The 24,966-nt window shown below is 39.6% G+C and overlaps 1 protein-coding gene across 2 annotated transcripts in view; it reads left to right on the plus strand.

Moving 5' to 3' along the window:
• Positions 1 to 24,966, plus strand: part of SYT3 (synaptotagmin 3) — a 54,283-nt gene that overhangs the window by 18,792 nt on the left and 10,525 nt on the right. Inside the window, exons 2-6 of one of the 2 annotated variants that reach the window (XM_081932518.1) lie at positions 8,044 to 8,498; positions 11,011 to 11,201; positions 12,566 to 12,706; positions 13,867 to 14,248; positions 15,715 to 16,270. In XM_081932518.1, the coding sequence (XP_081788644.1) occupies positions 12,571 to 12,706; positions 13,867 to 14,248; positions 15,715 to 16,270 (1,074 nt within the window). In that variant the 5' untranslated portion in view covers positions 8,044 to 8,498; positions 11,011 to 11,201; positions 12,566 to 12,570. The remainder of the gene's footprint in view (positions 1 to 8,043; positions 8,499 to 11,010; positions 11,202 to 12,565; positions 12,707 to 13,866; positions 14,249 to 15,714; positions 16,271 to 24,966) is intronic. The other variant, XM_081932519.1, reaches the window with a different exon arrangement.

Here is a 24,966-nt window from a genome sequence, read left to right on the forward strand (position 1 = left end):
CATGCATTGAAGAGGTGTCTGAGGAATTCTTCCTCCATCACTCATGTTCTAAGACAATGCCACTGACCTGTGGTGCCGGATGTTCCAACGGTCACCAACAGGAACTGCAATGGCTTAGCCACCCACACAACTCTTGGGTCACATTAGGATGAACCGATCCTGGACCCAGGGGGGGGTGATCAGGCCCCCTCTTCCACTCTCAAATGAGTGGGGCTACAATTCCCACAATCCTTGCCTGCAGGCATCTTCTTTTCAGCCGGCGTTGTTTATCGACTTGTCCTGATCCTGTTCGAGTTCTTGGATCGGACGGTGTCCACCGAGTACTCCAGGGGGTCATTTGCCTCCTTCCAGAGAAACTCTCTGTAGCGCCTGAAGGTTGGGCAAGACAGCCTCGATTGGGCACCGGTCTGTATGTGCCATCCTCAGCGAAATATCGCTCCAAGTCCCATCTGGGTTGCCACAAATGTTGCAGAAAATTAAGGGGCTCAGACTTCGGGATTAGGAGAAGTGGCTTTATTGATATCAAGGTTCAGACCAAGCTATGCAAGACAGCCATTTGAACATATGAACAACAACTTATAGAAAAGACAGTTCTTATATATCTTTCAAAAGCAGCAGAACACGGGAATGTAACATGTTCCTGTTACTAAATATCTTGCCTAAGCTTTTCCAGTAACTTTCTGTGGCTAGCTTGTACTCTTGTGGTTAGGCTTTTAACATTTTCTGTTCTTGTACATGTCTTAAAAGCAAGTCTTTATTCCTTCTTTCTGTCATGTCTTACTTTTATATCCTGATTCACTTTATGTCCTGCCTCAGGTGTATATGTGTATATGATGCTACCTCTGATTCTAGATATCCACAAATATAAAGTGATCATGTTTCAACTCTTTCTGTTTTGCTGTGATAAATATAAGTTCATGTGCCATCATATTGGACACAAATTGGCCTTGCTATGCAAGAATTGTATATGTTTTTGATAGAAACTAAAACATGTTTTATCTATCAGTAAATGTAAATGAACCATTGTTTTTTACCCAATGCAATGTGACAATTTTATTCTGAAATGTCACAGATAGAATAGCTACAAGAATCATTCAACAACTCATGCATCAAATTGACGCATAATATTCAAGGACTATATAACAAATGTAACACACTAAAAGCTTTTAAATTATAGCTTAAGTGTATAACAAAAAATATTTCTAGAACTTCTCTCTCAGCTTGTGATAAAGTGAGAAATTGGGGTTGAAACTAAGATTTAAATTGAATTTTTACATTGCACCATGCCATAATTTCTTCAATCATGGGTGATTAAATAAATCACAACGAGAAAGGCTCCCACAATCTCAGGACACTGTATTGTATGAACTATACTATTGGGACTGCTACAGACCGATCTAGGAGGAAAGATTGTGAGTGGGAACTTTTACCAACTTTTATGTTGTACATAAAAGCATGTACTGTATGTATACAAACACACACACACACACACATACGTACACACACACACACACACACATGCACAGAGGGAGGGAGGGGGGAAGGAAGGGAAGGGAGAGGTTTTTGTAGGATCCAATTCAGGGATGAGCAGCTATGACCCCTTTACAGTCAGCTGTCTCAGGAATTCTAGGAGTGGAAGTCCACAAGTCATAAAGGACCATAGTTGCCCATCTTTGGTCTATTTCATCTTTTCTTCTTACTGTACACCGATAACTTGTTATATTCCATTATTCCCTTAATAGAACTAGAGATGCCTAGTTTTTATTGTTTCTACTTTGTATTTTTCTATATTATAATTTCCTTGATAATTGTTCATTTCCTGTCTACCTTTCTTATGCTACATGAATCTTCAGAGGCAGAATATTTTCTTATGTAAGAGAAATGCTTTGGGAGGAAAATGTTGGGTTATAGAATCTTCCTTGAAGCTGAATCTTTGCAATCTCAGGTGGGAGATCAGTTCTCATGATCCTCCAATCATCAAGGCTGAAAAGGAGGATGGAAATCTGTTCAGACATACTTGGAGAATACTTGCTGCAAATGATACATTTGCTCCAGGATCAGAAAGAGCATTTATTAAGCTGTAATTGCTGTACAACTTCTCATGGCCTTCTTAGTTCCCTTGAGATCACTGATTAACCCCTTTGGGGATCGGGATGTTGGCCTCCAAAGGCCTTTAGTCTAATCAGCAGGGCTTTTATCAAATAGTCTATTAATCTGACCCCACCAGAGAATTCAATTCCTTTTATGTGAATTTTGCCAGCCCATTTACTTCCTTCTTCAAATGACCGTAGTGTCATCCAGATCTGGGGCGGATCTTTCTTTTCAAAGAACCATGGAAGAGCTCCAGCTGAAAACTGCATCATTTCTTTCTTTCGTTCAAGAATCAATGAGCTGTCCCTCCGCATCAGCTCTCCGGATAGCCTAAAGTGGGAACGCACAAAGTTGGCATCACATAGAGGGTGTGTGGAATGTGTCCCAAGCAGCACATGTGTGGGACGAGAGGAAAGCAGATGAGTTAAAATCATATTTTTCTTAAACCCCTTCTTTTTGTATAAATTCCATTCCTTTTTATTTTAGCCAGGGTAAAAGAATTATATTAAATTTTTTAACTTATTGAAAATTCCTCAGCAGCTGAGGAAGGGGTAGAACGCCAAACCCAAACCTTGAGAGATCTGCCAGTTGTGCATCTATGGCTTAAAAACTGGAGGCGAAGTGTCCTTGCTTGCTGGTAATGTACTGCAGGATGAAAAGAGCATCCATTGAAATTGGGGGGCACTGCAGATTACCATTGACTCCATATTTCAAGAGTGTCACCCTCGCTCTTTGAAACAGCCTCCCCCTGAGAGCCTCTTGGCCTTGACTCTGCGTGCCTGTTGAAAGGCACTAAGGCAGGGGTGAAATTCAGCAGGTTCTGACAGGTTCTGGAGAACTGGTAGCGGAAATGTTCAGTAGTTCGGAGAAAATACTACCTCTGGCTCGCCCCAGAGTGGGGTGGGAATGGAGATTTTGCAGTATCCTTGCCCTGCCACACCCACCAAGCCACACCCATAGAACTGGTAGTAAAAAAAATTGAATTTCACCACTGCGTTAAGGCCATGTTTCTCAACCTCAGCGACTTTAACAACTGCTTTAAAGTTTAACAACTTTAACAACTGAATTTAACTGCCTTGCTTGACAATGGAAATTCTGGCCTCAATTGTGATTGTAAATTGAGTACAAATGTGTAAATCATTAAAATCCCATTGGCTTCAATATGTTAAGACAGTTTTAGCATTCAGTGGTTTTTCCCCCCTTAAAAGTAACTTTCAAAACTATAGAGTCTATTTTTTAAAAAAAGATATAGTTAAATTTATATGCCTTGTTTATAAGTTTCTAATATTTTCTCCTGAGAAGTAATTTTAATCAGACTTAAATTATATATTGGCTTTATTTTTATCGCATGAATTTCCTATTAAAAATTCTCATTAAAAAATTTATACAATTAAAATTACTCCATGTAAATTCTCTTTTTAAATGTAATTGGTGTTGCCTGTGTACAATTTGTTTTAGTCACATTTTTGTGGATTTTTGATGGAGGTGAGAAAAGCTAGCAGATTTTATTTGATTTTAACCTTTAAGCCAATGTGAAATAAGATGAGGACAGAATGCTAAAATTCACCTTCAACAATATTTATGATTTTTTAAAATACTTAATGCAAAGTAACAAATTACTATTTCAGTTTGTCTATAATTTTAAATCTTATTTAAAATATACAGCAGCTCAATAAAACATTGAGTGGCAATGTGTCAGGGGTAATTATTTCTGAATCCTTTTTCCTATACCCCTTTTAGCCATCATTTCCTAAGCATTAGCTTGCAAAGTTTAATAGTAATATTTCTGGCTAGGTTTTTCCAGAGTGGATTCTGTAGGTGCTACTCTGCCCACTTCTTCACAACAGCCAAGGCAGTGGCTATTTTATGACTGCCACAAACAGCCAAGTAAGAATTAGCACCCATATCTCCTTAGTTTGTCTATAGTGTAGAACAACCCAAGCCCTTCCTTAGACAACTGTCTAGCATTCAACCCATGGGTGTGGCTTATGAGGCAAGAGACACAAACCTCAACATGCTCTCTTTATAAAAAATGTGCACTTCGGTCCACACAAGCCTGTCAGGATTCATTTTCTCCTGTCAGATGCTTTATGAAGTAGATTTTGTGCTCTTCTGCATGACCTGTTAACTCTGGGCAGGCAGGATTTTTGTGATCTCAAAAAGAGGGCTAGAAAGATAAAGGCATTGATATGTTTTGGCATTTCCCAGTATGATATATTTGTGACAATCTAGCTTGGTTTAGCAATATCATAGGATGCTGCTTTTAAGCTTACAATACTTGGCTGGGTTCACACATTTGCGAAGCCATAATGAAGTTATCATATACCAGCCTGGTACTCATCTGCCTAACTCAATATTGTTTACTCTAATTGGCAGTTGCTCTTGATAGGCTCATGCAGAAGACCTTCCAATCATGAGTATTATTGCAGTATTACTTCCAGCAGCGTTAAACAAATTACTTCTCATAATCGTCCTCTGATTTTGCTGAGTGGGGGAATTGTCCAAGATTGTCCAAGATTGAACCCCAGATACTCAAGGAAAGTTGATATAGCAAGTAAAAGAAATTCAGTTCCAGTGAATGAGGACCAGTCCTCTGTGATGTTTTTGTTGTCACAAGGGGTCCACGAAGGTTTGAAGAAATGTTATGGTTTAAATCTTTAGTTGAATCTTGGGGGTCCATGGCCATAGTCGTTGGACACAAAAGGTGTTTAAAGGGCATCCGTGGCGAACAAAAGGTTGAGAACCACTGGTTTAATGCTTTGAAAACAGCAGATGCTCAATTTGCTAATACGCACCTACACTTGCTTAAGCACCAGGAGTGTGTAAATTAGGCCGCATAGGTTCTATTCTATTCCCCAAAGCAGGCAAGCATATATATTTGATGAGACTTTATTTGAATTTATATCTGCACAAGTACAATGTGACATCCTGAAATCACACATGAGTTTTCTTGGCTATATCAATTGGGAGAGATAGCTGTCTGTTTCACATACATATTTCTGCATTTTCTACCCTTCTGTTAAGCATTGTTCCTGAGCAGGTGAGCTCTTGTATGATTTGTATGATTTAGCCCTTGGACTGACAGCCATCCAATTATGATTACGGTAGTGCCTTTTTCAACCTAGCCTGAGCACATGCAATATAATGTAATAGTTAAGGAATTGGAGCAGTACTAGAGACACCCAGGGTCTAATCCACCTTCAAATACAAAAGCTCCATGAATAGGTTTGGGCCAGTCACCATCTCAGTCTACCTCACAGGGTTTTTATTGTGGGAAGGAGGAGGAGGGGGAGGGGGGGGAGGAGGAGGAGGAGGAGGAGGAGGAGGAGGAGGAGGAGGAGGAGAAGAAGAAGAAGAAGAAGAAGAAGAAGGAGAAGAAGAGGAAGAGGAAGAAGAAGAAGAAGAAGAAGAAGAAGAAGAAGAAGAAGAAGAAGAAGAAGAAAGTTTTGTTTATGCTTCTTTAAACCAGGATATAACAAATAACTAAACCTTTCACACTTTTCTGGCAGCTTCTTCGACTTATGGGGAATGACAACTGATGTCAATGTGTGTCTGAATGGAGATTTAGTTCAGCAAGTAAACAAAAGTTGTAAACCTAAACTTATTTCCAGAATACTGAGTCTTCAAGTAAAGAATAATAAATACAGTACTTGGGATATCCTAAAGAGCTGGTGAAGCATGAGTAAGTTCAGATAGTGGCAATGTTATGTTACTAGCCAGAATGAGGGGATAGAAAGTGTTGTAATAAAAATAATTGTGTAAAGGTTAGCTGCTCTGCAAATTTATTAGCTACTATATGAGGTCAGGTCCTATGATAACTGTGACATGATTTTGCTGGCCAAAGAAAGTCCCTTGTAATCAAATTTCATTTCCCAAGGGAACTATGGTACTTCTACCAGATATTTCTCACATTTATTAAACATTACTCTTGAAGTAGTATTTAGCTGTGATGGCTAATCATTGTTGGCTATAACTCAAACAAACTATCAGAGAAGTCATCAGAATGATAACATCAACAAACTGATCACTGTGGACAGCTTACATCAAGATTATTTTAAAAATAAGGATGAAACAGCGTCACTAGATCAGGAGCATCCTAGTTTGTTTCTTTTAATCTATGGATAACAAACGAAATGACATTTCGGCACCGTGGATTATATCCATATCAGAATGTGATAATATAATACTTGAATGTTTATTTCTTTAGGTGACAATGATGTAAAAATGGACAGAGCATGATCACTTTAGATGGACGGTATAGAACAATGGCAGTCAGGCATGAAAGATACGATTGGGCGGGGGGGGGGGCAGGGAGAGAGAAGAGAGAGAGAGAGGAGTTACACTACTCAGCCCTTAATACTTATTATTCTGAGCAGGAATACTGGTATCTCCAGCAAGGATGCAGCAATAACAGATGGAAGAAGCTGCAGCAGAATTCAGAGGAGGGGAGAACTGAGGAACTAAAGGTCCTCTTTTCTTTTCCCCTTTGGATGACTTGCTATTCTGTTGGGGAAGAGGAGAATCCTATTATTAGCCATTCTTCGGCTGACTCCTGCCTTTCTAGAAGAAACTTTGAGGAAAGAGAAAAAGGAAGAAATATCCGTCATATTCTCCATTCATTCAGTCTCTAATTTGGTCTGATGCAAAATTAATTAATTAATTAATTAATTAGAATTAAATTGCAAGTGCTTTCCTTCTATGGTCTGAAATACCTGTGAAAGCAGTCTTCTGATGGCTATTCTATTTGGGGGAAAGTGATTGCACCAGATGCTGGGGAAAAAAAGTAGGTGCAGAGTATCCTGTTCCTACCCAGAATAATCAATGTTTTTCTTTCTATAGCCTAATCTACTAAACTGTGTATTGGTTGTAGAGAATCTAAGAATCATAGCCATAAGTTCCTATAGAAAGCCTTTGGGTTTCCAGAAGAATCTGAATTACAACCCCAAGCAGGTTCAGGCTGTTTTCTAGGCCTTTATATTTTCCCCAAGGTTTTTTTGAATTCTACTGTTTGTTCATCTTCTCCCATTGTAAGACAAGTAGCAAAACTATAAGCTCTGACCTCAAGATAAACATGTGGCCCCTGAATAATTTTTGGGTTGTTGCCCCAAGAATTTCTCTGACACTACCTAATAAAGATGTAGTTAAATTCACAGGAAATGAAACATAAACCTAGAACAGGCCTGATGTAAAAAATGATTAGCCATCCCTGCCAACACTACCACTTAGAAACTCCCGGCCCACAGGCCGGATGGGTCACATGCTGGCCACCATGGGTTTAGCGAAGGGGAGGAAAGTCCCGATATGTGATGCCACCATGATGACGTGAGTTTGACACTCATGACCTAGAAAATTCTTGGAGGTGGCCCCCATTTTATAGAACCTCTGGTATCCTCAACACTTCTAAGAAACAAGTTAAATTCATACTATTTTAGCAGGCTTCTGGCTCTTTGGCTTTTTGGGGTGGGGGGGTGGGGATGACCAACATAATTAATTGAGTGTTAATTGCTTTAATTGGCAAAGTATTATATTTTGACTAACATCCACTGCCCAGGATCTGCATGGATGGGAGTGGATTATAATGATTGCTAAATAAATAATTAACATGCTTACTTTGTTTAGTCTAATATAGAAACTTCTAAATGACCTAATTGACCCCCCTAAAAACCATATTTGCCTTCTTTTGGCAAAGATGAATAATCTAGAGTCCCCAGTAATGCTTCTTGTCAATTGCAGAGCAAACCCAAAATGAGTAAGGAGAAAATGCTTTAATAGCATTTTGTGACACTCTGAGGGCATAATAATTTTATTTTAAGTGCAACATGGTCCAGAGTTTAGATTTATATACCTTGTCCCCTCTGTTGGAATTTCAGACTGGCTGAACCAGGACGATGAGAAATAGCAGAAGCAGAACAGGAGTCCATATCTGACACTTTTTTTTTAAAATTCATGCAGCTGGCCACCTAACTGAAGAGACTGGCAGTAGCAGGGATCTAATTCGCAGGCAACCAATTTCATGGAGGATTTAGAAAATAATGAAGAACCCCCCAGAACTCAGTTGGAGATCTGGCATCTCGTTTAGACATTGTAAAGCAAGCCAGACACATTGAAACCTTCTCACAATCACATTTGATCTCAGCAACTGGTTCCATCCAGCATCTTGCGCAGGGCACAGTCCTCCACCACCACCACAACAAATTGCAACTTGTGGACTTAGCAGTGCCCTGGATGGCAGATCCAGTGTCCTACTTCCAGCTTGCAGCCTCTCACATATGGACTCAGTTCACCAGAAACTTTGGATTGCTTTCTTGCTCCTCCACTGCCTGGCATTGACTGGGTCAGTTGGCATCCTGGATCCAGCAATACAGAAGCAACTTGACAGCCATCAACTGAGCCAGTTTGTTCACCAGGTGAGATTTTAAACAGGGGGCACAGAATGTCAATGGGTTCACAAGATAGTTGACCCTTGTCCTCATTACTAATTGTAAAGAAGTGCGGACAAAGTTGTTTATTATAGTTCTAGAAATCAAAGGAGAATTTGGGATAGGGGAGGTTTGGCTTATCAATATCTGTACAGTAATTAGTAATGCTAATTCTGGAGTTAAAATGCATTTTGAAAATTTCTCCTTATTTAATAATCCACTCTAATTATCTCTTTTCTCTCAAAAGAAATTTACATAGTATTCAGGGATAGGGTGGAGGTTTATTATTATTATCATTATTATCATTATTATCATTATTATCATTATTATCATTATTATCATTATTATCATTATTATCATTATTATCATTATTATCATTAATAATAATAATAATAATAATAATAATAATAATAATAATAATAATAATAATAATAATAATAATAATAATAATAATAGTAATGACATTATTATTAGCGTTGTTGTACCAACATCCCTTTGTTTCTTGACTTTTATACTTTTTTATCCATGGGTCATTTGTGGTTGCTGTTTTATTGTTTCCAGTCTGCACCATTGTTCTTATCATTTAAAAAAAAAAAAGAAACAAAAGAATAAAAATAGATGCATTGTGGAATAAAATGCTGAAAAAGGTTTTATTCCTAAAATTAGAACTGTCAGGATTGAACAATAAGAATTGGAATGTATGGAGCAGCTCCCAAACCTATAACCTTTATCTTTTATAGCAATTTTGAACAATCCCCTCTCTGCATTTGAGTTATTGTATGTAGGGCAGCTGCCAGCACCGTTGTCCTCTGGGCCCAATCAAGGAGAGACAGTATGAGTAATGGGGGTAGAAAGAGAGGTCAGCGTTTCTATGTTTCCCTATCAATCACCACATCTTCTCTTTCAAAAGGCTCAGGGTCCTGCATTTTAAAAACCTTACCAGGTAGGCTTTAGCCTAGCTCTTTATTTGGCTGAGAAATACCCTGAAGCCCAAATGCCCAGTAGCCGCAAGCTCCTTCAAAAAATACTCAACCTCTCTCCAGACACATACAAATCTTGTAGAATTTAGAGCAATGTTTCAATGCTTGTGACATTCAGGTACATTGGAATTCAGCTCTCATAATATTCTAGCTAGGAATGAGAGTTATCTGTTTGTTTCCATGTTTCCTCCAACCCCTCAAAACAAGCTTGCTATGTGATAAGCAAGGCTAAGAGTTGCCTGGCCTGAAGTCACCCATTTATTTTTGTTGACCAAGCTTGCATTTATACCTGGTTCACCCTATTAACAATCCCTTAACTATTGAAATCTAGAACAGGTGGAAGGCCTCTAGTAAACACAGACTCCCTTAGACAGCCTGACTAATGAATTTTTATGGCATAAATGTTCATGGACTCTGGAGCCCTTTTCATCACAGTAATGCTGGTAGTCTTTTGAAATGCTACTGCAGTATTAGCTGCCATGGGTTAATAAATCCCCCTTTCCAAACATAGTTCCTGTATCACAGTAAGCCATGCGTAGAGAATGCTAATTAGATAGCTTCTCATAACATATTATATAAACCATGTTTGATAGATCACAATAGATCGATATGCCTAGCAGACCAAATCAAATAAATCTCATTATGGTATAGATGAAACCTGCCCATCTTTTACATTGGGTTGTGCAAGTAGGAAGAGTGAGAAGATCCCCATTTATTATCTTCCCTGTATACTTGTTGGCCACATGTTCATGAGCTAGCACACAAACTGGCCATGAATCACTAATGTACCAAACCTATGACAGCCAAGGTCATCAGGTACATTGACATTGAAGATTGGGCCATGGTCTGTATGCTCAATCTCTTGCCCACTCCCATTTGGGAGAGCATTTATTTAACAATTCATGGCTAATAAGTGACTGAGGTAACTGGTAATATGGGCTGGGGGTCCTGAGAATCAGCGCTGCATTTAGATAATTTATCTTTCCGGTATTCGTGACTGCTATTTCTTGGTGAAATATCTTCCTTCTTTGTGTGAGACAATGAATTTGAGCTGATGCGTTGCTAGTCATGTTGCTGGCTCTTTTAGAGCATATCTGAAACTGAGCCTAGCAACAGATGTTACATATTTATATATGGGTAATGTTAAAGGAGAGAGTATCCACAGCAAATTGGTATCTATCTCTGATAACTTTCCCTCCTATTGGAATTATTTTATAAATGTCTATTGCTTCATTAGTAAGTCTGAAGTAATGTCTTGATACTGACATTCTCCAGGCTTATTCTATGATGTGGTCCTTGTGACTGGTCATCAGCCAAGGCTGATGTCTTCTGTTTTAAGTTATCCAAAGTCCTTCCTTCCTTGGAATGCATCAACACGTATTTATTGCCTCCAATGATATTAGTTGGGCATTATTTCACCAGGGATTTACTACTTTTTACTTCCAGTTGTAGTAAGCCAGCACTGATGCACCTGGCACCCCTCTTCCTCATGCTCATATTCTCACATTCTGTCCCCAAAGCTCCACCACTTATGTGCTTCCTCTCCACCCTTGCCTGCCTGTTCCACCATCCAAGAACAACATCTGGGATGTTAGGCTGAAAGACCATCACAGACCTAAGCATACTGAGAGTCCCTTTTTAGCCAATTAAATCCGGATCTGCACTTAAACTTTGGTCTGCCTCTGATCAGCTAAGCTAAGGTAACTCCCAGGTAATTATTTGGGGGGGAGACATAATGCAATAGTGTTCGGCCTTGACTCAGTGCCACTGTATTTCCCCCTTGCATTTGTTGGTGCTCAGTTGAGATATGCCTTTGCCTAAATTGATAGATAAGACATAGGTTGATATTCAATCCCGGTTCACCCAAAGCTGAATAAAGACATACCAAGCCTGCTTTGTAATTTCCATGCATTTTGCACATGCTACTTTAGCTTCTGGCAATATGAATCAGTTTCAACTGATATAAAGTACCATATTTTTTGGAGTATAAGATGCTCCGAAGTATAAGACTCACCTAGCTTTTGGGTAGGAAAATAAGATAAAAAAAACTACCTCAGCCTCTGCCACCCAGCAATTTGCCTCCTTGCAGCAAACAGCAAAGAGCCTGTTTCAGTTTCAGCAAGCCTGATTCGTCAAGAAAAAAAAAATCTGCCTCTGCCTCCCAGCAATTTGCTTCCTTGTAGCAAACAGTCCATTTCAGTTTCACCACAGCATGATTAGCACAAGCAGCTGATTGTACCTTGGATCGGCCTCCCGATCAGCTGTTTCAGGCTGCAGGGATTGCCATTGCCTATTGCCGCCTCCGTGTGCTTCATTTTCAGCCTCTGCATCCCATTTTCAGCCTCCGCGTGTCCTGTTTTCAGCCTTTGTGCAACCCATTTTTGCCCATTCTGGTCAGAGGCCAATCCAACCAACAATCAGCTGCTTGTGCTAATCAGGCTGTGCTGAAACTGAAACAGGCTGTTTGCTATTTGCTTCAAGGAGGCAAATTGCTGGGAGGCAGAGGCCAAAGGGTGGGGGCTGGTGGGTGGGCAGGGCTACATCCTCTTGTTTCTCCAGTTACTCCCTGATATTACTTTTGTGCCTACTTCAACCATCAAAGCTCCAGCTTTTCCCAGAGTAGACAGGGTTAGAGGATATGGAGGGTGGGTTTGATTTTGGTTTTTTTCCCCTAGGTGAGCTGTTTGTTTCAGCTTCAGCATCAGTGGCTAAAATAAATGCAGAAGATAGCACAATCTAAGTGGTACCCAGACATTTTTGAGCCCCTCAAATAAAGGATGCACTTATGCAACATTTTTTTTAAAAAAAATAAGGTTGGCATGTTTGATCATGTAATTCAACATAGCCTCCTCTGCCTGACAGTGACACACTTGGTCATTGAAGAGAGCAGGGACTGAATCTAAATTCTTTGGCATGTAATGTAAGGATACCCCAAAGTTCAGCCAGCAATAACAATCAGCAGGGGACCTTACTGCTAGGACAGCCTGCATTGCTGATTTCACCATGGCCCAAAGTCATATATAATGACATTTTTAACATGCAATACAATGTCTACAATGTCTACTTGCTGTTTAGGCATCATGTCAGGAGATTATGATGAGGATAGGCATCGCAAGGCAATGGAGCTCCTTCATGTGCTGTGTTCCAACACATGTGCTGCCCAGGAACGTGAAAAGTGTCAGGAACTGACAGGGCATGTGGGTCCCATCAACACAGGTGAGAATCTTGATCTATAATATCCATAGAGGAAATCGGAGTAGAATGATGAAAATTATGGTCTAGTTCATGGATCTTGTTGGTATGTTGCTGGACTGAAGTGGCATAAAAGTCTCTCTTATAAATTGTTATTTTATATGAACAAATAACTAAAATATGTATGTTGTTGTATAGTTCCACGTGACAGAAAGACATTCTAATGAGTGTCGTAGGATCATTTGAAATCTTGAAATACTTTTGTATTTTAGAAAAATCAGGCTTCTAGTCCTTATCACATTTGCCAGGATGAAAATCCTGAATGCTCTCTGGAGTTTTCTTGGGTAATGCTTTGAATCAAGCAGTTTAAATATTGTGCAGTGGAAAGTACATTCAAATGGAAGAACCATTACATAATTTGATTACATATATATTTATTGCAATTGTTATGGTATTTATTGAGAAGTCTATGTATGTCTGTGCCATTGGGTTTTAAATGGTCTTTAAATAGGATTTAATGGGAAATGGTTTTTCTATTCTTCTTTGCTGCATCTGTGAAAATTTATTAAAGACTATCAGAGATTTTTCTTATTTACCAATAACATAGGAAACTTGAGTATAAATAATGAATATATATATAATAGCAAGACAAAGAATGAATGTTGTGCATTTATTGAATGTAGATGGCATTCTTTTGGCGTGAAACTACAATATGACAATGCTTATATTTAGTACTGATCCCAAGGGACTGTGGTGAATTTATGGTGGGGGGATTTATTTCCCTTCAATATAATATTTTTTTTTTATAATTCCACAACTAATCAAGACCGGATTTATAATTAATGTCCAATTAAATATTTCTGGAACCAAGAAATGAACGCCTATGGATGCCTCTTCCAGTGCTTGGCAGACCATAACATAGTCAGGTTGGGGCTACTTCTTCTAATGGGGGTGCAGGACTGAATTGGGAGTTATGGACAGTTTGATCGTACTACTCAAGAAAGAGCTGAGCTGTCGTGTGTTCGGTCCTTTGGCAGTTGGTGCTACTTGCCCAGGATTCTAGGTTCTCTCCAACAGCCAGTAAATGAGGACAGTTCAACTAGCCAAGATGACAGATGCCCATAGAAAACAACTTATCCCTGATCTTTCATTATGGTATTTGCCTCTCCACTTTTCTCCTCTAGAGATCCTGGTTAGTCTTCTGTCAGTGATTGTGACTTTCTGTGGGATTGTGCTGCTGGGCGTCTCCCTTTTCGTCTCTTGGAAACTATGTTGGATCCCCTGGCGGGACAAAGGATCCTCATCACAAACCCAACGCAAGGAGCATCCCCTCCATGCTCATCTCCACCACTCGCCTTTTGGGGATCTCCTGGCTGAGCGGGTAGAACTGGGTCCTGAAATGCCTGAGAGATCATACCTCGATATGGATTCCTATCCCGAGGCCAACCTCAAAGTTAGCCAAACCTCCCCTGACCTCCCCGTGGAAAGTCAGACCGGTACCAAGGAAGGCAGCATTCCCAATGCTCACTCCCACCAGCAAGTAGCAAGCTTGGCACCCACTCCCAGGTGAGTTGTGAGGAGGGAAGGATGCAGAGGGAGAGCCCAAGTATTAAAGCTGAGACTATACAGTTGATGTTTATACTGAGGACATACATTCAATACTATCTGCCTAACATTAATAATTGGTGCCTGAGTATTCTTATTTTTCTTTCCTTGCCCCATTTTTTTTCTTTTATGTCACATTTTCTTTTTATGTCACATTATAAGCATGAGGGCACAAACTACCTGATCAGTAAGGTAAGAGCCTTTCAATCAATATCTTTTAGCCCAGATTCCCATTCTGTAAATCAAAATATCAAGAATAACTCCCAGAGATACAGAAGACAACAAAAATAATGCAAGTTGCCAGACAATAGCCTAGCTCTTCTGACTGCAGCACCGACATCCTGAGACCCACACATAAATAGATAATTGATTCGTTATATCAGTCTTTCTCAACCTGTGCAATTTCAAGGTACCTGGACTCCCACTCCTCCAACCACCTGGCTGGGGATTTTGGAGAGTTGAACTCGATGGATCTTAGAGTTGCCAAGGTGGTGAAAAACACTGTATTATATACTATTCTGAAACACAGTGCTGCTTGAAAAGCTTTGTGTTGATTCTAACAGATGCAGTCCTTTAAAAAATAAGTTTTGGCTTCAGAATATAATCATAGACATGCTTTATGGATAAGTGGGCTGTTCACTTGTTCATTGCATTCAGCTTCCAAGATGCTTAGAGTTACAGTTTTTTAGTGGGTCTTTGGAAAAGGAGAAAGCACTGTAGCATAGGAGGCACACAGCTGTAATATAACAATGTTGCTGGTTCATAAACAAAGGAAAAAAGAACTGATTATCTGCCAACTCAATAATCAGTTCTCCTCAACTGAACCTCCATCATATCACAGTTCATGGAGCTTTCTCCACATGTCTCCTGTTTCTTGTCCATATTCGAAGAAGTGAAAAGTTAGTACTAATTAAAGATGTCATACTGAAACAGTTACAGGCACATTGAAGCAAATTATTAAATCAAGTGAATATCCAATTTTGGTTCTAAAGAATAAAAGTGCACCTGCTATCTTTTGGGAAGGCATGTTACGGCAGGTGCCATCCAGCTTTTGTATGTTTTTTTTTCAATATTTCATCTGTAAAATCTGTAAATCTGCTGCATCTTTTTTATACACCTTATATATACAATAGATCCAGATTTAGCTATATTAATAAAGTACCATCTGAATGCCATGGCATTTAATGTAAGTTGTGGATAATGTAAATCTCAGTGATTTTAATGAATTAACTAACTATGATTCAAATTTTAAATTAATTTAACTTAATAGACAAAGAGATATTTGTTACCCTTCTGAAAATTTAAAGCCTGGGTGTTGAAAGATGTAATCCTATCCTGGACAGAGGAGTATTGATTTGTAGGGTGAATTTAATGGACATGTGGTTATGTCTGGCTGTTTTTTTTTTTTTTGTTACTGTTCCATCCAGGTACAACACACTGCCACGTCCTGTGACCCAGCAATTGAGCAGCCCAGACACTGGAGTCCATGTTGGAGGAGAAGACAAGGTGGAACAAGTGACCAGCATTGGGCAGATAAAACCTGAACTGTATAAACAGCGCTCAGGTGAGGCAGACTCCAAGAAAGGGGAGGCTCCAAGCTGTGGACAATTGAGCTTTGCCCTCCGGTATGCCTATGGCACGGAGCAGCTGGTGGTCAGGATACTCCGGGCTTTGGACTTACCTGCCAAAGATGCAAATGGTTTCTCTGACCCCTATGTGAAAATGTACCTTCTGCCTGACCGTAAAAAGAAATTTCAGACAAAGGTGCATCGCAAAACCCTCAATCCTATTTTCAATGAGACCTTTAACTTCAATGTCCCCTTTGCTGAACTGCCCTCACGTAAGCTTCATTTTAGTGTCTATGATTTTGACCGTTTCTCTCGTCATGATCTGATTGGCCAAGTCGTCCTGGACAACCTGCTGGAGATTGCTGAGCGGGACAATGATGCTCCCCTCTGGCGGGACATCATGGAAGCCAGTTCGGTAAGTGGAGCTGTTAGTCCTTGACTTACAACCATTCATTTGGCCACCCATTGAAGTTACAATGGCACTGAAAACAGTGATTTAACAACCATTCCTTATAATTGTCATAACATCCACATGATTATGTGATCCAAATTCAAGTCTCCATGTGATTATGTTGGTTGCAATGTCCTGCGTTCATGTGATTGCGACTTTCTCAGTTGTCTTCTAACACGCAAAGTCCATTGGGGGAAAGCCAGATTTGCTTAACAACTGCATGATTCACTTAACAACTGGGGTGATTGCTTAACAACCATAGCAACAAAGATCATAAAAATCAGATGTAACTCTCTTATTTAGCAACAGAAAGTCTGCTTGATTTCGTGAGAAGTGGCGTCCCCTTGAATGATGCATTCCAGGCTTTTGAGTTAAAAAGGTAAACTCTAACCAATAATGCAAATCGCTCAAGGGATTAAATTCATTGTAATTGAATTAGTCACAAAATTCAGCAGTCTCATTTGGTTAATCAAGCTCTTCAATACTTGAATGCGGCATTTTAGCTTGGTGCACTTCATCAATTCAGTTAATCAATGCAGCTGCATTGCTCAGCTATTGTATATTCATGAATCAATAACAATAGTTGCCTCAAAAGGAGGGGGGAAGGTTTTTTTATAAACATTTCCACACTATGAAAGTCAATTTTGTTATTTGACTGAGGAGAGGCCAGATAGATGCACAAGAGAACACAGTAGCACAGCTGAGCTCCACTCGTCAATATCCCTCCCGAGCAGCATTCAGATTGTGGTGCTCCCATTGGAGTGAAAACGAAATGAGGAAGGGAGCATCGCACTCGTTTGCTTCATTTGCTCCCACTAAAAACACTTTTGTTTACAATTCAGTGTTACAACCTTAAGAAGAAGATACAATTATTATTTAATTATAATAAAAGAAATAAAATGCCACTGAAGCAGCAGCTGATTGGGGCATGAAGACGATTTCAATCCCTGCTAGCTTTTAGGATGACAAGCAGGCAGGGGTGAAGTCTTCTCTGCTTATTTAAAAAAGCAATTGCTGATTAAGTTCACAGCAAATGGCAATCCCCACAAGAGGGTATTCCCTTTTTTAGCACAACTACTGCTAGGTTGAAATTATATTTTTCACCATTCTCAGATTCATTATTGGGTTAAAGTGATTACTAAGCCAAGTCTCCAATTTAAAAAGTCTTAATTTTTCCTATCACCTAGTTTGCAACTTATATTTATTTATTTAGCTTCTAATTCTTACCTAACTCAAAAATATGAAGCAAATATTCAGGCACTATTCTGACCAGCTAAAGTGTTTAATCAACAAGAGCACAATTCTAATCAGCAGATTGTAAGTAGTATGCAAACTACCTAAGCCTCTGTGTCAACCTAACCACACCTACCCAACCATGCTCACCTGGCAGAGCTGATAGCCACGCCTACCCAGACACGCCCACCTGCCTGCAGTGAGTCGTCCCATTCCGCACAGAAGAGATTTCCCATTAGTTAAACATGAAGTTTGGTTTGTACTCCTGAAATTGTCTGTGGTTAGTGCCCATGAAAACATTACTATTTTACTCCTGAGAAGGCACAGAGGATATTTTGAGGCTAGGAAATGTAGTAGAAAGGATTCTGAATTATTGTTTCATATATAAGCACTTAGCTGCATGTATATTCATAAACACTGAGTTTTGAACAAGATTAGCAGAGCAATATAACCCGCTGGACAAGACTTAACAATGTGCTCTCACTATGAAACACGAATTCTGTAGAAATTCGGCATAACCGCAGCCTTATCATTGTTGCTAGGCACATAGAAGTAGCATTAATGATCATTTGTAGGATGTGCAAGAATACATTCCTAATTAAGGTGAGCTTTCGCAGCTCGTGACCTTTGCTCTTGGCCTGTTCACTGCCAGCTCTCTAGATAATACAAGATTCAGAAAGCTTCTCCACCCAATTCCTTTGCTTTTTGCTTGCAAAAATAATATATAGTGGGAATGCTCTCATGTATCTCTTCTGTGCTCTGGCCTCTGTCCTGCTTCCAAAATATAAGTGCAGGGAGGCTGTAAAATGTTTTGGATACTTAAAAATGTTCACAGTGTCTGAAGAAGGGATGATATAAAAGGATTTGTGTGGGCAGAGGTGAAAAATGGGAAATGTCATGAACAAGGGAGGAGTTCCCAGGAGGGAATTGGTAAAACCAAAAGAAAATATGGGAGTGGGTGGTTTCAGTAGGTTTCTTACAGACATTCACCTATTGGGTTCTTCCTCCTCCCATTCTTCCCCCTCCCCATTCCTTCCCCTTCAGCTCTCTCAAAGAGCAGCTCGTCTTTAATTTTCTTCTTCTCCCTCTCTGTGCATATTTTTAGCTAGGCTCTTATTCATCAAACTGGTGGCTAATTAGGGCAGTCAGGTGTGCAGCAGCCATTCCTCCCGATCCTATCAGCAAATGCCCTTTCCTCACAACTTCAGATTTCTCTTTCTTTCCTATCACGCCCAACAATTGTCATGATAGTCAGTCCATGTTTTCTTAGCTGCCTTCTATCTTTCTGCCTTTCTCCAAAAGCCTGAAATATCTTCCTGGTTCAATGCCATTCTTACTGATTGTGTGATTTCCCCCACCCCAGCTTTAGCAAATCAGCTGGTTACAGGGTGGGTGAGAAAGCACTGGAATAAAGAAAGGGGGTAAGACCAAATAAACATTCCCGGTAGGATTAGAGAACAGATACCTTAGACAACTGAAGGAGGAGAGTAATCTTCACCAGCTTCTGGATGAAGACCAGAGCATGGTTGATAGACTTGTTCAATAGGCTGAGAATGCAAATTGTGGCCCAATGTATCTGGATGGGTTCCAGACTGAGGAAGGCTGTCTTCATATCCAATCTTATTGAAGATTCCTAGGATTCTCATTTGGGAAATGGAATTATGTTGCACCAGGGATATCTGTTCAAAATACACTGTTATTTGTTCTTTCATATAATTTCCAGTGTTGCTTGTTTCCCCTCCTGCAAATCAGAACACCCAATATGTTTAGTGACATGTGTGGCATAAACTATTTCTTAGGGATTCTTTCCCACCTACCCAACCCTTTGAAGTGTTTCCTCCCTGTGCCCACCAGATGCTCCCTCTTGTGTGCAAGTGATGATGATGATTAGCTACATATGCAACAGTACTTCCGAATATTGCAATTAGGGAATATGGAACTGTATTTGAGCTTTACAGGAATTGGGTGTTTTTAGAAACTGGATATGAACTGATATATAATAGGCTCCCCCACCCCACCCCCAATGTTTCCATCTCTAATGCCATAAGTGCAGAGCTTGAGGCTGTAGGGCCATATGCTATCCAGAGATTTGATTGACTAGATTATAGTTTAATGAAAAGAATGACTAGGGGAGACATGATAGCAGTGTTCCTATATCTCAGGGGTTGCCACAAAGAAGAGGGAGTCAAACTATTCTCTGAGGCACCTGTGTGTAGAACAAGAAGCAATGGGTGGGAACTAATCAAGGAGAGAAGCAACTTAGAGCTGAGGAGAAACTTCCTGACAGTTAGAACAATTAATCAGTGGAACAGCTTGCCTCCAGAAGTTGTGAATGCTCCAACACTGGAAGTCTTTAAGAAGATGTTGGATAGCCATTTGTCTGAAATGGTATAGGGTTTCCTGCCTAGGCAGAGGGTCCCTTCCTGCCTCCAAGGTCCCTTCCAACTCTATTCTGTTCTATACTGGAGTTACATCAAAATTTTGAAATGAATGAGATTTGACTGAGAAATTATTTCAGTTTATTCAATATCACTAAATCTGCTTTTGTGAAAGCAGGGGTAAAAGTTGTGAAAGTTGGGCAGGGGTAATAGCAGGAAGAAGCAGCGAAAGAGCGTTATAAACTATGCTTTAGGGATTTCCCCCCCTCTCCTCAAGATATTGTTACTAATGAACATCCAGTGCAGACAATGTTGGACATATCACAGTTTATTCAGCTTCTCAACAACTTTGTCACTTATAATAAATAAGAACCAACTCCTCTCCACACCCCCAAGGATTTTAAAGCAGTGAGTGTTGCAGCATAACAATATTATGGTATCTATAGCTCCCCTAAGTGGGTTTGGATGAAAGAGCCATAGTTCACTGACAGAGCACTTGCTTTGCATACAAAAAATTTATTGATCTTTGTCAATTCCTAGTTAGGCTGGGAAAGATGAAGCTCTCCCTGAAGCCTCGGGAGAGCTGTTGCTTGTCAGTGTAAAGGAAAGATGTAAAATCTGTTCTTTCCCTTTTGATTATTGTTCACCCCAATCAGCAAGCTAATATAGTCAGAAGTCTGTAGTATTTATAGAGCTGCCATCCTTGTAGTAAGTATGGTATTATGGAGATAATTCTTCCAATGATGGAAGATTGACTTGTTTCAAGCACCTTTCTATATTCCTGTTTTTAAAAAGTATGTTGCAACTTGCCAATTTTGTGAAATTAGTGAGCAAAATCTGAGTCACTTTGAACAGCTTTTGGTGAATCTTCTTTGCTCTTCTGGGCTTTCCATTTAATGTGTTTCCTAGAATGAATTATGGCTGATCTGATGCAATGCATCTGTGCTTCTTAGGAGCACCTAGACTGCCTGTCAGGAATGGAATAGTGAAAGAAACAAACTATATTTATCAATTTCCTGGCTCTCCACCCACCTGATGCCCTTCATGTGTTAGCTTGCAATTCCTTTACTTGATAATTGTATCACATAACCGCCCCCTCTTGGCAATCCTCTGCTGGTTAGCATTTCCATGAACATATATAAATGTATATTTTATGGAAGTCATCCATCTCCTTCTAGGCTTGCTCAGGTTTGTTATCTTTGGTTTCAAGAAGGTACAGAATATGGTTCCTGAATCCCCATTTTATCTTCATAACTATTCAGTGGCCTAAACTGAGAGATAGCAACAAGTACTGAAACACTATGCAATATTAGTTCATCACTTGGGTAGTGAATTCACAGGCTCACACTTCAAAAGGCAGCTTGCAATGCCTCTTCTACAGCAAAAGGGAAGATGGAACAACCAATGAGAAAACAGGGGGGTTAAAAGTAGAAGGTGTTCACTTAGATTCCCCATATAAATCTATAAATGAAACAAGGCAATTGCATAATCAGTCTTTTCTGGAAACACCTTAAGTCATGACTTGCATAAATGGAATAAATCATGGATGAATCATCAAAAGCTTTTTATATTAATCATGTCAGCTCACTTTCGTATATTTAAATTTGTCAGATCCAGAGGGCTGCTGTAGGTATGGACAATGGTATACTACTGTCACAAGAGTGGAAGGGAGTAACATTTTCAGCTCAGGAGGGGACCAGGTTGTATAAAATTGATGAGTGCATCCAGTGGCTTAAATACGTGATTACTATCTAAGCCCAGTCAGCTATCTAACAGAACCACATTGTAAAGCTATCTACAGCTTCTGCAGCCATAATTTTAGCACATTGCCTGAATCAAGTCATCACTCTAAATTTTTATGTAGGCCAGATGTTTAGGCCTAGCATAATAGGCAAATATAGGAATTTTATGTTTTGTTAGTTTGGGATTCAGTTTAGTTTGCTCAGAATGATATAGGGGGAGTGGCCTAATGGAATGACAGTCTTCTCTATGACTTAGCTGTCCGAATAGGGAGTCAAAACCCCACCATTCTAATTAGAGCCTCAATGCACATACTTTACCTGGCTTCAATCTGTGTCTCTTTTACCTGTGGTTAGAGAAAGGCTGCTGTTTTCTCATCTTCCTCTCCTTTTCCTCCTCCCAGACACATCTCCCTGCCTTTAAGCCAGCAACGGTCCATCACACTGTGGCCTCCTACTCTTAGCCTCGCATTCCTCTGTAGTTTGGCCTGGATGAGGGCCAGTTGATACCCTTTGGACTCTGATGGTTTAGGAGTGTTGCCGAGGAAAAGGAAGGGAAAGAAAGAAAAGGAGAGAGATTAATTCATATTGATGAGGCTGCAAATGGGACTGAGCTGGTAAAAGATCATAAAATATTGAGAAGGAAAAAATGCCCTACTAAGTCATTGGGGGGAGGAGGGCTAAAATTCCTTTGCCTTCTCTTTCATTCTGAGCTTTCATTATGGGTATCGTTTCTGGGCTAAGCTTTCATTATAAGTTCCGGGCTGAAATTCCAGGGATTTGTCCATAGTATGACACTGGAAATCTTAACTGGTAGAATTCCTTGTCCCATATTTTTGTTTTGGAATTGGCTGGTTCTTTTATGTCAAAGCTGCTGTGTCTTTAACACTGATACCAGAAGGAGGAATACCACAGGTACAGCTTGATATCCCTAAGGAAAGTAGAGTAGATTAATCTCCAACTACGGGTGATGAATGGCATGCAGCATTAAGCACTGTGGCATATATATTTTCCTTCTATACAGATTATATTTTTGATTAAGATGTCCCTTTTTTTAAAAAAAAAACTTTGCTGTCACTGGAATGGTAAACTCATACCACTGTGGTTTTTTTCTTCACTGAGGTGAGCTGTACCACCTCTAATCTCAAATATTTTTCTCCTCTCTCCATGCACCCAAACATCCTTTTTCCTCCCTAACTTCTTCCTCCAGGGGCCAAGAAAGGTGCTTAGACAGTATGTATAGTTTTCTTTCAAAGTTTAATCATTTTTTTGTTTTGGATTGTGGCTGTATCGATTTTTTTTCTTCCTGATGTTCTATGTGTTTATTGTTCTAAAGCAACCCACCTTGGGAAGGATTTGGTCTGAAAGGCAATGTATCAATATTTTAAAAAGATAACAATCCTGTCTGTATTATTTATTAAGTTATCTGTAGATCGGCTATATAAGTGGACCCAGGTTGCCATGCTTAATGGGAGAGCACAAGAAACAATGTGGATCTTCTCCAATCAAGAGTCTGATATATGTTTTGAATTATTTGGTTACCTAAAATGGAAGTTGGAATCAAAACATCTGGAGAACACTTAGGGGCAGACTGTATCTAATTTGGGAGGAAAATCAAAGCCTTGAATGGAGACATTGAAATCTATTGTTCATTGTCTCCAGCTTCACCCCTTTATGCTGCAGTCTTTCTATTCTTCAAAATGCCAGGTTATTTCTGATGTAATCTATTGCCAATTATTGCATGGAGTATATACCAGAAGGGGCTGAATCCCTTCCTCTCTTACATACACATTTACACACTATCCTTTCTCTCAAGAAGTAGGCTTTGGAGGCCAGTAGGATGGAAACAGTAGCTCTTATTAGGGGGCCTGGATTGTTCCCTGGCCAAGGATGTTTCAGATTAAGCAAAGGGCTACAGATGAGCCTCTTCTTATGGTGTCTGGTGTCAACAGACCTGAGTTTAGTGAACCAATAGCCTGATTCATCATAAGACAACTTCCTATATTTCTGTAGGATAAGACCTGTCTTACTACAATCATTGGAGGCTTTCTCAACTAAGCCGACCTTCACATTAGACTTAGATGTTATGGAGGAAAGTTGTGTACTTGTCAATATTTCAGAACGAGGAATGTGGATCTAGTTAAGTCAGTGTGCTTTGCAAAGCACAATGTGCTCTCTTTCTTCTTCAGTCTCTAATGCACATTCTTCTCTGAAACCCTAAAAAGATAATCTTCAGGTAGCTGCAACTGAACAAGACAAACAGGTCAGGATCATTTTAAATTTATTAAAATTACAACAAGGAAACACAGCAAGGAAGGGGAGATTGTTCTGACACTTGGTACACCCGCCAGACAGTCATTTGATTAAGGGCCCACAATGTGCTCCCTAAAGTCCAAACATGTCTATAGTACAGAAATAGAAGGGATAGTTAACCCCTTTCAGCCTAGGTTACAAGTCTTCTTTCTGATTTGCCTGGAGGCCTCAAGAGATGTGCCTGATGGCATTGAGATACCATTGAAAAGGAGAGGGCCAAATGTTTAGAACTTCTTTTATTAATTCAGATAGGTTTGCAGATTATAAGGTATCATTCCACTATCCATCATACATGAACCTTACTAAGGTAACTTCTCCAGCATCCCAAATATATAGGCAAGCCTGTGCACTGGTAATCTAACTTTTATTTTATCAATTGCTATACGTAATGGTTATTTCCCCAGTGTTGATGATCACTAGCATGCTTTTAAGCCAACGTTTTCTTCCTATTAATACAAATAGCAACTGTGGCTATGAAACTCCCAACTTTGAAAAAAATCAAAATTATTTTGAGATGTTCATACCTTTCTTACCAGCTGTCTTGTTTAGCAACTGTTCAAAGTTACAAACACTGAATAAAAAAGCAACTCTGTGACCAATACTCGCATTTACAACCGTGACAGTATCCTGAAGTTACATGGTCCCTTTTTGCAAGTTCCATAACCAAATACCAACAAGCAGAATTAATAGAGAATGTGTAAGAGAAATGGAAGTCAGTCACATGGTGTTCTGTTTAACAACATCATTGATTCACTTAATGACAGAAGTGACATGAGTCTGGGACAGTCACATGGTGGGGTTTGGTTTTGGGTTTTTTTTGCTTAGTGACTGTGGCACTTAGCAATGGAATTGCTGATTCCAATTGTGGTCAGTAAGCAAGGACTACAGCTACATGAAAGATGGAGAAAATTCCTCAATAGGGTAGTCAGTCCTTTGTATTAGACTGACTTTTCTTTTTTTAAAAAAGTGGGTACAAGTAGTCCTTGACTCACTGCCT

Source organism: Natrix helvetica, assembly GCF_964273705.1.
Source record: "Natrix helvetica genome assembly, chromosome: Z".
Classification (NCBI taxonomy): Eukaryota; Metazoa; Chordata; class Lepidosauria; order Squamata; family Natricidae; genus Natrix; species Natrix helvetica.